We start from the raw sequence: 14,113 nt of genomic DNA on the forward strand, positions 1-14,113 counted from the left end.
TATAGTCAGCTATATAGTACCCATAATCTGCTATATAGTAGGTATGGTCTGTTTTATATTAACTATAGTCAGCTATATAGTACCCATAATCTGCTATATAGTAGGTATGGTCTGTTTTATATTAACTATAGTCAGCTATATAGCAGATATAGCTATATTATACACATCTATATACAGAGATATCATTTCACAGATAACTATATACCCCAATATTATCCCACATCACTAAAAGTCGCTTGATAAATGTATCATTGGCCTTCATTAAAGTAGTACACCTTTACTACATATTGCAATGATATACTCCAAGAGTGACTGATACATTAAAGGCACATAGTCTGATACATTAAAGGCACATAGACGATTGACAATCTATGGTAATTCATCAGTTCCTCTGGTCCCTGTGATCTTGTCCATACCATCACAACATATAACGACCACTTTCTACATATCTGGTAACACAGATCCTTGTACCCGGTTCAACACAAAAGTGGAGGTATGATATTTCAAAGTCATATAAAATGGCAAGATTACATCATATAAGTCAATAATAAACAAGATGAACTGATTTTATTCATACTGGTAGCTATTTTCATGGAAGACTTGTATTAATAAAGTCTTCATCGGAATGGACATCACTTATCATATATACTATGATTACATTGGAGCCATGTCTTGGACTCTGTTTCCTGTAAAATCATGTAATAATATATACACTGACGAAAACAAGTATTCAAGATCACTGAAAGATATTCAGTGTCATCATATCATTCAGAAAGGAATCACCTTTTAAGATAACCAAGTCCTAATAATGCTCCAATAAAAATCTTGTACTAGTAAAGTAAGGAAGGATATTTGAAGAAGTACCTGGAAAGAATCTAGTAATGGGAAGGCATAGCGAGGAATTTCCCATCAATGCGTCAGATCACATATCACAATATCTTCAGAAGCTTCCAAAGGAAAGAAATGTGAGCAAGATTTGTTCTAGATCATGAAAGTAGTAAACTGTAATCTTAGTGAAAGTGAGGACTTACAAACATATACATAAATGTAAACAAGTAAAATTGTAACATAATTAAAGACTGTACATAATAAATGTAAAATGAAAGTAAACTGATTCAAATGAAATACAGAGAATATGATGTACATGAAATGTGATTCATTAACCACCAATAGTACAAAATTTAGATACTTTTTATAATGAAACAACATGTATTTACAATTATACAACTTTATCAGTTACAATGGCAGAAGGAATTGTGATTCTGATGTACTTGTGTAGAATTTTTTTGAACTATTTACCAACACATACCAACAGGAGTGAAGCCTTGTTGGTACTGGGTATATATATATATTGTATTACCAAATAAGGCACTCTTTGTAAATGTCTCCGAGAACAGACCTTACAAGATTAAATTGGAAATCTTACGATTTTACAACTTTGCAGGGTAAAGTAATAACACTAAAGGACATTTTAGCTTACAATATTTTGACATTAAGATTTATTTATACTAGAGAAAAAAAAACTGGGTCCATATATTACAAAAAATCACTTTCATTTGAACTTTCTAGTCCAAATTCTTGTGTAGCTAACTCTATAATGGAATGTACATGTATTGCCATATGACCTTTCAACAAAAATCTTCTAAACCCCTAACCACAACCTACTGCTCCTGTAAACTCTATCTTCTGTTTTCGATCATAACAACAGGAGAAAACATTGAATGTGAAGTCTTCTTCTGAAAATGTACAAAACTTGATATCTACAAAGTGAGCTGCTATCTCACTGTCCCAGATCACAATGTTTAGAATTTGAAAACAACATATTTCTATATTACCCCATACCCATGAATCCTAACATTATATATTATGTCCTACCCATGGATCCTAACACTGTATATTATGTCCTACCCATGGATCCTAACATTATATATTATGTCCTACCCATGGATCCTAACATTATATATTATGTCCTACCCATGGATCCTAACACTGTATATTATGTCCTACCCATGGATCCTAACATTATATATTATGTCCTACCCATGGATCCTAACATTATATATTATGTCCTACCCATGGATCCTAACATTATATATTATGTCCTACCCATGGATCTTAACACTGTATATTATGTCCTACCCATGGATCCTAACACTGTATATTATGTCCTACCCATGGATCCTAACATTATATATTATGTCATACCCATGGATCCTAACACTGTATAGTATGTCCTACCCATGGATCCTAACACTGTATATTATGTCCTACCCATGGATCCTAACATTGTTTATTATGTCCTAACCATGGATACTAAAATTGTTTGTCCTACAACAGATCCTAAAATAGTTTATTATGTCCTACAACGGATCCTAACACTGTATACAATGTATTATGTCATACCCATGGGTCCTAACATTGTATATTATGTCCTACCCATGTATCCTAACATTGTATATTATGTCATACCCATGGATCCTAACATTATATATTTTATTATACCTCAGACTTGTATCACAGCTTCTGATTAGTGAAAACCATGTCACGTGATTAAAAACATTCGTTATGTCAACCACAAATTTCCAAATAATTCATTATTTACTTGCTGTCGCTTTCGAAACATCATGTCACCCTCTGAATATCATAATGTCACCCTCTCGTGAGCCCTCCAAAATCGTTATGTCACCCTCTCGTGAGCCCCAACTCGGAACTCTCTTCCGTAACGTCTTCAAAAGTTGTCGAATCAGAGGAGTTCCGAGTATTCTGCTCGATAACAACAATGGCTGCCGGCGGACGCTATCGTCTGCCAACAGTGGAGGAAATGGCGAAATTATTGCAAGAAAAGGATTCTAAAAACACCAAAAGGGTCATCAATGGGGCCGTGGATTCCTTTATACATTTCCTATCTGCAACAGGTAGACCAAAGGATTTTGAAAACTTCGACGTCCATACATTGAACGTTCGACTGGGAGAATTTTATGCCGGGGCCCAGAAAGACGATGGGGTACCTCTTAAACGATCTTCGTTGAACAGTCTAAAATATGGTTTGAAGAAATACACATTGAACAAAATGAGTATAGACATCAGTGGTCAGGTTAGAATCCTATGGCTATAGGTTGATTACAATTGAGCATTTGTTGAATAGTTGATGAATTAATGAAATAAATTTTCTTAAAAACTGTTGATAGTCTAGTAATAAATAAACTTATTGATACCAAAATTGATTCACTTATGTTTTTTTCGGTATAATAAAACAATTACTGCCCTTGTTCCGGGTTGACATGAATATTTGCCCACCCTTGAGGTGTCATGTCACCCTCGGGCTACGCCCTCGGGTGACATGACACCTCTCGGGTGGACAAATATTCATGTCAACCCGGAACGAGGGCAATAATTGTATAATGTCCTACCCATGGATCCTAACACTGTATATTATGTCCTACCCATGGATCCTAACACTGTATATTATGTCCTACCCATGAATCCTAACACTGTATATTATGTCCTACCCATGGATCCTAACACTGTATAGTATGTCCTACCCATGGATCCTAACACTGTATATTATGTCCTACCCATGGATCCTAACATTATATATTATGTCCTACCCATGGATCCTAACACTGTATATTATGTCCTACCCATGGATCCTAACACTGTATATTATGTCCTACCCATGGATCTTAACATTGTATATTATGTCCTACCCATGGATCCTAACATTGTATATTATGTCCTACCCATGGATCCTAACACTGTATAGTATGTCCTACCCATGGATCCTAACATTATATATTATGTCCTACCCATGGATCCTAACATTATATATTATGTCCTACCCATGGATCCTAACATTATATATTATGTCCTACCCATGGATCCTAACACTGTATATTATGTCCTACCCATGGATCCTAACATTATATATTATGTCCTACCCATGGATCCTAACATTATATATTATGTCCTACCCATGGATCCTAACATTATATATTATGTCCTACCCATGGATCCTAACACTGTATAGTATGTCCTACCCATGGATCCTAACATTATATATTATGTCCTACCCATGGATCCTAACATTATATATTATGTCCTACCCATGGATCCTAACATTATATATTATGTCCTACCCATGGATCCTAACATTATATATTATGTCCTACCCATGGATCCTAACACTGTATAGTATGTCCTACAACGAATCCTAACATTGTTTATTATGTCCTAACCATGGATACTAAAATTGTTTGTCCTACAATAGATCTTAAAATAGTTTATTATGTCCTACAACGGATCCTAACACTGTATATTATGTCATACCCATGGGTCCTTACATTGTATATTATGTCCTACAACGGATCCTAACATTGTCTATCATGTCCTACCCATCGACCTTCACATCTATTATATAACTTTTTATACATGTATGGCCATCACAGGAATGCTAGCCATTTCCTACACACTCAACAAATCATTGCATAGATAGAAACAAACAATTATAAAATTGCACAAAGAAGTTATATTGCAGTACAGTAATACCTTGTAGTACATACATCACAGACTGGGCAGATTTCACTGTATATATATATACATCCATCACAGTTTGTGAACATTGTAATGGTTTGTATACCCTTAATGTGAGTATTATAATTTACAGTTACACTGCTGTGACTTCGACAGTAACTAGGTTAGACCACAGTAACTAGGTTATAAACCGTGGTAACTAGGTTATAAACCGTAATAACTATGCTATAAACCATGACAATTAGATTATAAACCTGGTAACTGGATTGCAAACCATGATAACTACTGTAGGTTATAACCCATGGTAACTAGGCTATAAACCATGATAACTAGGTTATTACCCATGGTAACTAGGCTATAAACCATGGCAACTAGGTTATAACCCATGGTAACTAGGCTATAAACCATGACAACTAGGCTATAACCCATGGTAACTAGATTACAAACCATGGTAACTTGGTTATAAACCATGTTACAAGGTTATAAACCACAATAAGTAGGTTCCACTGTAAACACATCTCTGTATATTCAACCTGTCGCTATGAGAAATACCCTGTGTTTTAGTCCCTGTAGTATTCATTACGGAGGTAACTCATAAACCATACCTTTGTAACATGTCAAGCAATCTGTAAATATTCGTAACCAGAATATGACAAGCATAATGTTCTTTGCCTGAATATAAATACAAAGAGAAGTCAGATATGAATGAAAATCCATACAGAATTTTACAACTTAGGAAATGTCAGGGATGAGGTTGATCTAGGGTTTTGTAGAAGAATTCTGAACACAGGACGGTAACAGGGAGAGAAGTTCTGTTTTATTCTGCTGATCCTGTCTGAAGAGAGTACAATACTCAAAACATATTCTGAACATTGTTCTTTTATGTTTGATTGGCACTGTGCTTACTGTACTTTCACCTATTCTCACAAATCAAGTACACCCATTTTGAACACAAAATAGCTTTTTTGACGCAGACCTAACACAATGATCTGCAAATGCGAACATTCCTTGTGAATACTCGATCAACATTCCTTTTCCTGATGTCAAAGAGATCGCAAACTATGATGTGAAACTCCTGAAACTGATATCAGTCAACTGGCCATTTAGAAGCTTTTGAATTAGTTGGGTTACAACAGTCCATCAGTTTTCACGCTTCGTGAAGTTTTCTGGGAAAACACCCAAAATTCCAGTCGATTTCTTCATACCCATCAACCAGCCATCGTCCTGCAAACAAAACAAAGAAATGCCATGAATACAAATCATAAAAAACTTGGTTAATAGCAACAGGCTCAGGATATGTTGATTTTTTCTATTTATTTGGAAATGTCTGTTCATTCATACCCTTAATATGTCCCTATACTTTGATCGTCCTGCATATCAGATAGTATCCAGTCAAGGGATGTCTGCATATCAGATAGTATCCAGTCAAGGGATGTCTGTATATCAGATAGTATCCAGTCAAGGGATGTCTGCATATCAGATAGTATCCAGGCAAGGGATGTCTGCATATCAGATAGTATCCAGTCAAGGGATGTCTGTATATCAGATAGTATCCAGTCAAGGGATGTCTGTATATCAGATAGTATCCAGGCAAGGGATGTGTGGAACTAACCGAACAAAGCAATGTTGGCTTTACTCGTGGATCAAGGTTGTACGTTAATGTATGGGTGGTCATTTACTGGGGTGTTACAGATTGAGTTATTGTATATCAAAATCTTACATCATATTATTGAATTAACAGAATTTGTTCCTCCTTGTGGGGAGACACTGGGATCTCTGCCCCAGAAGGCTTGCTCGATGTTTGGCAGCTTAGGACAAATTACCCTTCATACTGGAATCTCATTTCATGATACAATAGTATATCACTTTATACTTGTTTGTTTGCTGGGGTTTTTGCCAAGTGAACATCCAGGGTAATTTTGAGGTGGGTTATCCTTGTAGTAGTTGGTGACTACCTCACTGAACAACATGGGGAGGCCCGTCGCATGCCATTCAGAGCAATTAGAGTAAACTGTTTTGCCCATGGACACAACCATGACAGCATAAAATCAACATGTTTCTCAGCTTCCCAAGAAACGCAAACTGAAACGGGTAGGGAACGTCAAACCATATACTTCAGACCGTCACCTGTGATTACATGGCCGACACTCTTAAGTATAGTATCAACATACAATTCAGTTACCCTAACTATAAATATGCTGTAGATAGAGAAATTATACAGCTCCAGGAAAGATGTTTTAAGTTTACCACTTGGAAATATCTTGTGCAAAGCCTCAAAAATCTTATCCTTAAACAGAGATTTCTCTGTCTACATTATACAGAGTAACACACTGTCTACATCATACAGAGTAACTCACTGTCTACATCATACAGAGTAACACACTGTCTACATCATACAGAGTAACTCACTGTCTACATCATACAGAGTAACTCACTGTCTACATCATACAGAGTAACACACTGTCTACATCATACAGAGTAACTCACTGTCTACATCATACAGAGTAACTCACTGTCTACATCATACAGAGTAACACACTGTCTACATCATACAGAGTAACTCACTGTCTACATCATACAGAGTAACTCACTGTCTACATCATACAGAGTAACACACTGTCTACATCATACAGAGTAACTCACTGTCTACATCATACAGAGTAACTCACTGTCTACATCATACAGAGTAACTCACTGTCTACATCATACAGAGTAACTCACTGTCTACATCATACAGAGTAACTCACTGTCTACATCATACAGAGAAACTCACTGTCTACATCATACAGGGTAACACACTGTCTACATCATACAGAGTAACTCACTGTCTACATCATACAGAGTAACTCACTGTCTACATCATACAGAGTAACTCACTGTCTACATCATACAGAGTAACTCACTGTCTACATCATACAGGGTAACTCACTGTCTACATCATACAGAGTAACTCACTGTCTACATCATACAGAGTAACTCACTGTCTACATCATACAGAGTAACTCACTGTCTACATCATACAGAGTAACTCACTGTCTACATCATACAGGGTAACTCACTGTCTACATCATACAGAGTAACTCACTGTCTACATCATACAGGGTAACACACTGTCTACATCATACAGAGTAACACACTGTCTACATCATACAGAGTAACTCACTGTCTACATCATACAGAGTAACACACTGTCTACATCATACAGAGTAACTCACTGTCTACATCATACAGAGTAACTCACTGTCTACATCATACAGAGTAACACAGTCTACATCATACAGAGTAACTCACTGTCTACATCATACAGAGTAACACACTGTCTACATCATACAGAGTAACTCACTGTCTACATCATACAGAGTAACTCACTGTCTACATCATACAGAGTAACACACTGTCTACATCATACAGAGTAACTCACTGTCTACATCATACAGAGTAACTCACTGTCTACATCATACAGAGTAACTCACTGTCTACATCATACAGAGTAACACACTGTCTACATCATACAGAGTAGGTCACTGTCTACATCATACAGAGTAACTCACTGTTTTAGTGAAATGACACCTGTTTTACAGTTTTATCCTTAAACAATACAATTTAATATGTAAGAAATATGAAACAGGTATAGAAAACAAATTATATATAAGGAGAGTTTATTTGAAAGTCAAGAAGATGAAGATTTATTATACTTTGTTTGATGCGTTTTTTTTATGTATTATTGATAAAAAATATTGAAAGATGAACTTCTTGTTGATAATTGAAAACAATGACCTATGTAGATGTATTCCAAAGTAATATTTTCAGATGATCAAAATGTTAACAGTGGACACCATTATGTAGTAGGTCTACCAAGTTAACAATTTGATACAGTAAAAGTAAAAATATTTTGACATTTTTAATCTGATGTTGACAACTCCATCACGAGAATTACTCACCAAATCCTCGGAGCCATTATAAGTCATTACATATATGATGTCACCCTTCTCAAAACTGAGTTCGTCATCGTCTTCTCTCTTGTAGGAGTGAGTCGTCACAACCTGTCAAGGGAATTTAATGCATTGAAGTTGTTCATTCAAATTTCTATTAGGAAACATAGCTAATTTTTTTCAGTTATTTACAGAACGTTTTTTACAGTATTGTAGGAGATTATTTAGAGAACAATTGACTACTTGATTTCAGGTTTTTAACATTAACTATTAAATTTATAGTTCATACAGGTTATTTTCCGACATAATCCTGATTAACATTACATAATGAATGAATTTGTCCTTTGACAGTTATTATGTTATAATAATCATGTGATCTAAACAAATAATCACGTGATCTAAACAAATAATCACATGATCTAAACAAATAATCACGTGATCTAAACAAATAATCACGTGATCTAAACAAATAATCACGTGATCTAAACAAATAATCATGTGATCTGAACAAATAATCACGTGATCTAAACAAATTAACTCAGATAGAATGTCTATGAATGAAACTATGAAGATATAAGCAACAGTACGCCAGTAAGAGATCGTCCCAAGTAAGAGACCACCCCTAGTGAGAGTTCACCTCTAGTAAGAGATCATCCCTAGTAAGAGATCACCTCTAGTAAGAGATCACCTCTAGTAAGAGTTCACCCCTAGTAAGAGTTCACCTCTAGTAAGAGATCATCCCTAGTAAGAGATCACCTCTAGTAAGAGATCACCTCTAGTAAGAGTTCACCTCTAGTGAGAGTTCACCTCTAGTGAGAGATCACCTCTAGTAAGAGATCACCTCTAGTAAGAGATCACCTCTAGTAAGAGATCATCCCTAGTAAGAGTTCACCTCTAGTGAGAGTTCACCTCTAGTGAGAGTTCACCTCTAGTAAGAAACTATCCCTAGTAAGAGATCATCCTCTAGTAAGAGATCATCCCTAGTAAGAGTTCACCTCTAGTAAGAGTTCACCTCTAGTGAGAGTTCACCTCTAGTGAGAGTTCACCTCTAGTAAGAGACTATCCCTAGTAAGAGATCACCTCTAGTAAGAGATCACCTCTAGTAAGAGATCAGCCTTAGTAAGAGACTATCCCTAGTAAGAGATCACCTCTAGTGAGAGTTCACCTCTAGTAAGAGATCACCTATAGTAAGAGATCACTAGTCTTCCCTTGAGTGATTTCCATACTGATCCTGTAAAAATTCTGTAAATGACATATCAGTAACAGAGGAATAGTAACCTTATACAGAGCTCCGTCCGGTAGTTTCTCTTCCAATGGTGCATTTGACTTTGGCACTTCATATAAATTGTCATCATTGAATTTACTCATGTCCACTTCGTCCTCTTTAGGTTTAGCTTCTGCTGGTGACGGAACAATATCATACACTGGTGCTTGTGTTACAGCTTCCTCTGCTTGAGGCTCCGGCTCTTCTGAAGGTAATGATTCCTCTTCTGTCATCTGCATCACAGGCGAGTCTCTGGTGGTGGGAGGAGGGATTGTCGGGACAGCTGGTGGAGGATAGTCCGGCGCATCATCTGGATTTACCTTGTCGGGTACTTCCTGAGAGGGTGTGTCGTCAGAGGTGGGTGTTTCCTGAGATTTGGTCATTTCTTCAACTTTTTCTTCATTCTCCTCAGACTGTACAAAGTAAACAAACATAGAATAATCAAACTAATACTGACTGCTTTTGTGAATCATGTTTAGTAGTTTTAAAAACATCTTCTGTAATATTCTGAATGTTACACAATCTGAAATGTCCTGTACCAGGCTCATGAATGATACGATCAATCTAACCTGAGTGGTGGTGACCTCCTCGTGTGTGGGGGATGTCTGCTCAACATCGGCTGGCTGTGATGGCTCACTCTCGTCCTGAGGTGAAGCCGTCTCCTCCGTGTCTGGTTTACTCTCCACCTGAGGTGGGGACAAGGCCACAGTTTCTTGGAAGGACAAGTTGTTCTGATACAATGGGCCTGCGGAGTATAAAATATGTACACATACCAACCCAATAGATAGTTTACTATACCCCTAAAATATTCATTTATATGTGAAAAGTTCTCTTGTCCAAGCCAGTCAGTTTACAGACAAAAGTTCTCTTGTCCAAGCCAGTCAGTTTACAGACAAAAGTTATCTTCTGATGCATTTAGATTGTCTCCATGATACTTTGGACTTTGACCTACATTCAGTATGACCTAATTTCAGGTTACTATTTATAGAGATTTCAGTTCACATGTTCTGATATCATTACAAATACAAGTCTTTGTTTCTTCACACATATAACTAATGTAGCCAAAAATAACACTTTGTATCTTATGACCTACTTTCTGGCGGTGAATGATGTCCTTCGTCTTCATCATGGCCGTTTAACATGGGAGGTTGTGATGGCCTTGTAGGTGTTGTCGCCGGACTGGAGGACTCGTACCCACTGTTGCCGTTGGTATGGTCGCCATTCTCACCATTAACTACATGTGTGTTTCTGTAAACAGGTAATAGCTACTGCTGTACTCTCATTGTTTTAATCATCATAACCTCAAACGTTTTGAAAATTTATGGAGATTTAATAATTTTACTATTTAACAGTATTCAGGTGTTTTAAGTTATAACAGAATACACTACAGCACACTTAGAGGCAGGTGTTCTAGTGGTAGGACACTGGGCTGACGATCAAAGGATCACAGGTGTTCTAGTGATAGGACACTGGGCTGGCGATCGAAGGATCACAGGTGTTCTAGTGACAGGACACTGGGCTGGCGATCGAAGGATCACAGGTGTTCTAGTGATAAGACACTGGGGTGACGATCGAAGGATCACAGGTGTTCTAGTGATAGGACACTGGGGTGACGATCGAAGGATCACAGGTGTTCTAGTGATAGGACACTGGGCTGACGATCGAAGGATCACAGGTGTTCTAGTGATAGGACACTGGGCTGGAGATCGAAGGATTACAGGGGTTCTAGTGGTAGGACACTGGGCTGGCGATGGAAGGATCACAGGTGTTCTAGTGGTAGGACACTGGGCTGACGATCAAAGGATCACAGGTGTTCTAGTGATAGGACACTGGGGTGACGATCGAAGGATCACAGGTGTTCTAGTGATAGGACACTGGGCTGACGATCGAAGGATCACAGGTGTTCTAGTGATAGGACACTGGGCTGGAGATCGAAGGATTACAGGGGTTCTAGTGGTAGGACACTGGGCTGGCGATGGAAGGATCACAGGTGTTCTAGTGGTAGGACACTGGGCTGGAGATTGAAGGATCACAGGTGTTCTAGTGATAGGACACTTGGCTGGCGATGGAAGGATCACAGGTGTTCTAGTGATAGGACACTGGGCTGACGATCGAAGGATCACAGATGTTCTAGTGGTAGGACACTGGGCTGGAGATCGAAGGATCACAGGTGTTCTAGTGATAGGACACTGGGCTGACTATCGAAGGATCAGAGGTGTTCTAGTGATAGGACACTGGGCTGACGATCGAAGGATCACAGGTGTTCTAGTGGTAGGACACTGGGCTGACGATTGAAGGATCACAGGGGTTCTAGTGGTAGGACACTGGGGTGACGATCGAAGGATCACAGGTGTTCTAGTGATAGGACACTGGGCTGGCTATTGAAGGATCACAGGTGTTCTAGTGGTAGGACACTGGGGTGACGATCGAAGGATCACAAGTGTTCTAGTGATAGGACACTGGGCTGGCGATCGAAGGATCAAAGGTGTTCTAGTGGTAGGACACTGTGGTGACGATCGAAGGATCACAAGTGTTCTAGTGATAGGACACTGGGCTGGCAATCGAAGGATCACAGGGGTTCTAGTGGTAGGACACTGGGGTGACGATCGAAGGATCAGAGGTGTTCTAGTGGTAAGACACTGGGCTGGCGATCGAAGGATCACAGGGGTTCTAGTGGTAGGACACTGGGGTGACGATCGAAGGATCACAGGTGTTCTAGTGGTAAGACACTGGGCTGACGATCGAAGGATCACTGGTGTTCTATTCGTAGGACACTGGGGTGACGATCACAGGTGTTCTATTGGTAGGACACTGGGGTGACGATCACAGGTGTTCTAGTGGTAGGACACTGGGGTGACGATCGAAGGATCACAGGTGTTCTAGTGATAGGACTGGGCTGGCGATCGAAGGATCACAGGTGTTCTAGTGGTAGAACACTGGGCTGACGATCGAAGGATCACTGGTGTTCTAGTGATAGGACACTGGGCTGATGATCGAAGGATCACAGGTGTTCTATTGGTAGGACACTGGGGTGACGATCACAGGTGTTCTATTGGTAGGACACTGGGCTGGCGATCGAAGGATCACAGGTGTTCTAGTGGTAGGACACTGGGCTGGCTATTGAAGGATCTCATGTTTTCTAGTGATAGGACACTAGGCTGGCGATCGAAGGATCACTTGTTTGAGTCCCAGCAAAAACACATATACCCTTGGATAAGACACTTAACACTATTGTGTTTCAGTCAACTCAACTGAAATTAGATTGTCAGATGGCAGTGCTGTATATGTGTACAAGCTGTTAGCCATGAATGGCAGCTCCGGCTGTATGCTATCCATGGAGTTAAGAAAGATGATTTGGCTGGTAGATAAAGGACAGATACCAACAGGTAAAAACGTGTGAACGACATCGAGATGTCTAAAAACTTATCATTATAGTTTACTTACTCGTGTGATAAAGCCTTGCTAATGGGGCGTGGTCTGTAGGTAAACTGGTTCTCATCTGATAACTTCTTGGCAAAGTTACCAATATCTTCAGCTAACTGTGTAGACAAAATAAGATAAACTGACAAGCTGATATGTACGACGTCATTGTTTAATGTGTATGATGTCATTGTTTAATGTGCATGATGTCATTGTTTAATGTGCATGACGTCATTGTTTAATGTGTATGACATCATTGTTTAATGTGCATGACGGCATTGTTTAATGTGCATGATGTCATTGTTTAATGTGAAGTTGTCATTGTTTAATGTGTATGATGTCATTGTTTAATGTGTATGACGTCATTGTTTAATACTATGATGCCATTGTTATGATGACAATGAAGTGGGAATATTATTGTAACCCACAGTGATTGATGCGAATAGTTTTCAATCTTAATCATTTTATTGATATTATCTTAGTTATGAATCTAAATGACAACTTAAGATAGTTTATAAATTGTGTCAAGAAATTATTGAAATTCTTACCTTTCCAAGTTCAGAGTGAAACATACATTCTGAGCCAAACAGTTTGTCGAATGTCGAGCCATACAGACTTACACGACTAAAATCACAAAACATGTATATGTAATTAGCTAGTAAACAAAGGTGAAAACTCCAATACAGGTATACAACTCCAATACAGGTATAAAACTCCAATACAGGTATAAAACTCCAATACAGGTATAAAACTCCAATACAGGTATCAAACTCCAATACAGGTATAAAACTCCAATACAGGTATAAAACTCCAATACAGGTATCAAACTCCAATACAGGTATCAAACTCCAATACAGGTATCAAACTCCAATACAGGTATAAAACTCCAATACAGGTATAAAACTCCAAGACAGGTATAAAACTCCAATACAGGTATAAAACTCCAATACAGGTATAAAAGTCCAAT

The 14,113-nt window shown here is 38.3% G+C and overlaps 1 protein-coding gene across 1 annotated transcript in view; it reads right to left on the reverse strand.

Moving 5' to 3' along the window:
• Positions 1–3,895: 3,895 nt before the first annotated feature.
• LOC117342391 (myc box-dependent-interacting protein 1-like) overlaps positions 3,896–14,113 on the reverse strand; it is a 49,039-nt gene continuing 38,821 nt past the window's right edge. The window contains exons 9-15 of the mRNA XM_033904551.1: positions 13,695–13,770; positions 13,171–13,265; positions 10,820–10,974; positions 10,296–10,471; positions 9,741–10,139; positions 8,472–8,573; positions 3,896–5,754 (exon numbers count right to left, since the gene is read on the reverse strand). Coding sequence (XP_033760442.1) covers positions 5,671–5,754; positions 8,472–8,573; positions 9,741–10,139; positions 10,296–10,471; positions 10,820–10,974; positions 13,171–13,265; positions 13,695–13,770 — 1,087 coding nt within the window. The 3' untranslated portion in view covers positions 3,896–5,670. The remainder of the gene's footprint in view (positions 5,755–8,471; positions 8,574–9,740; positions 10,140–10,295; positions 10,472–10,819; positions 10,975–13,170; positions 13,266–13,694; positions 13,771–14,113) is intronic.

Source organism: Pecten maximus, chromosome 2 (genome assembly GCF_902652985.1).
Source record: "Pecten maximus chromosome 2, xPecMax1.1, whole genome shotgun sequence".
Lineage (NCBI taxonomy): Eukaryota > Metazoa > Mollusca > Bivalvia > Pectinida > Pectinidae > Pecten > Pecten maximus.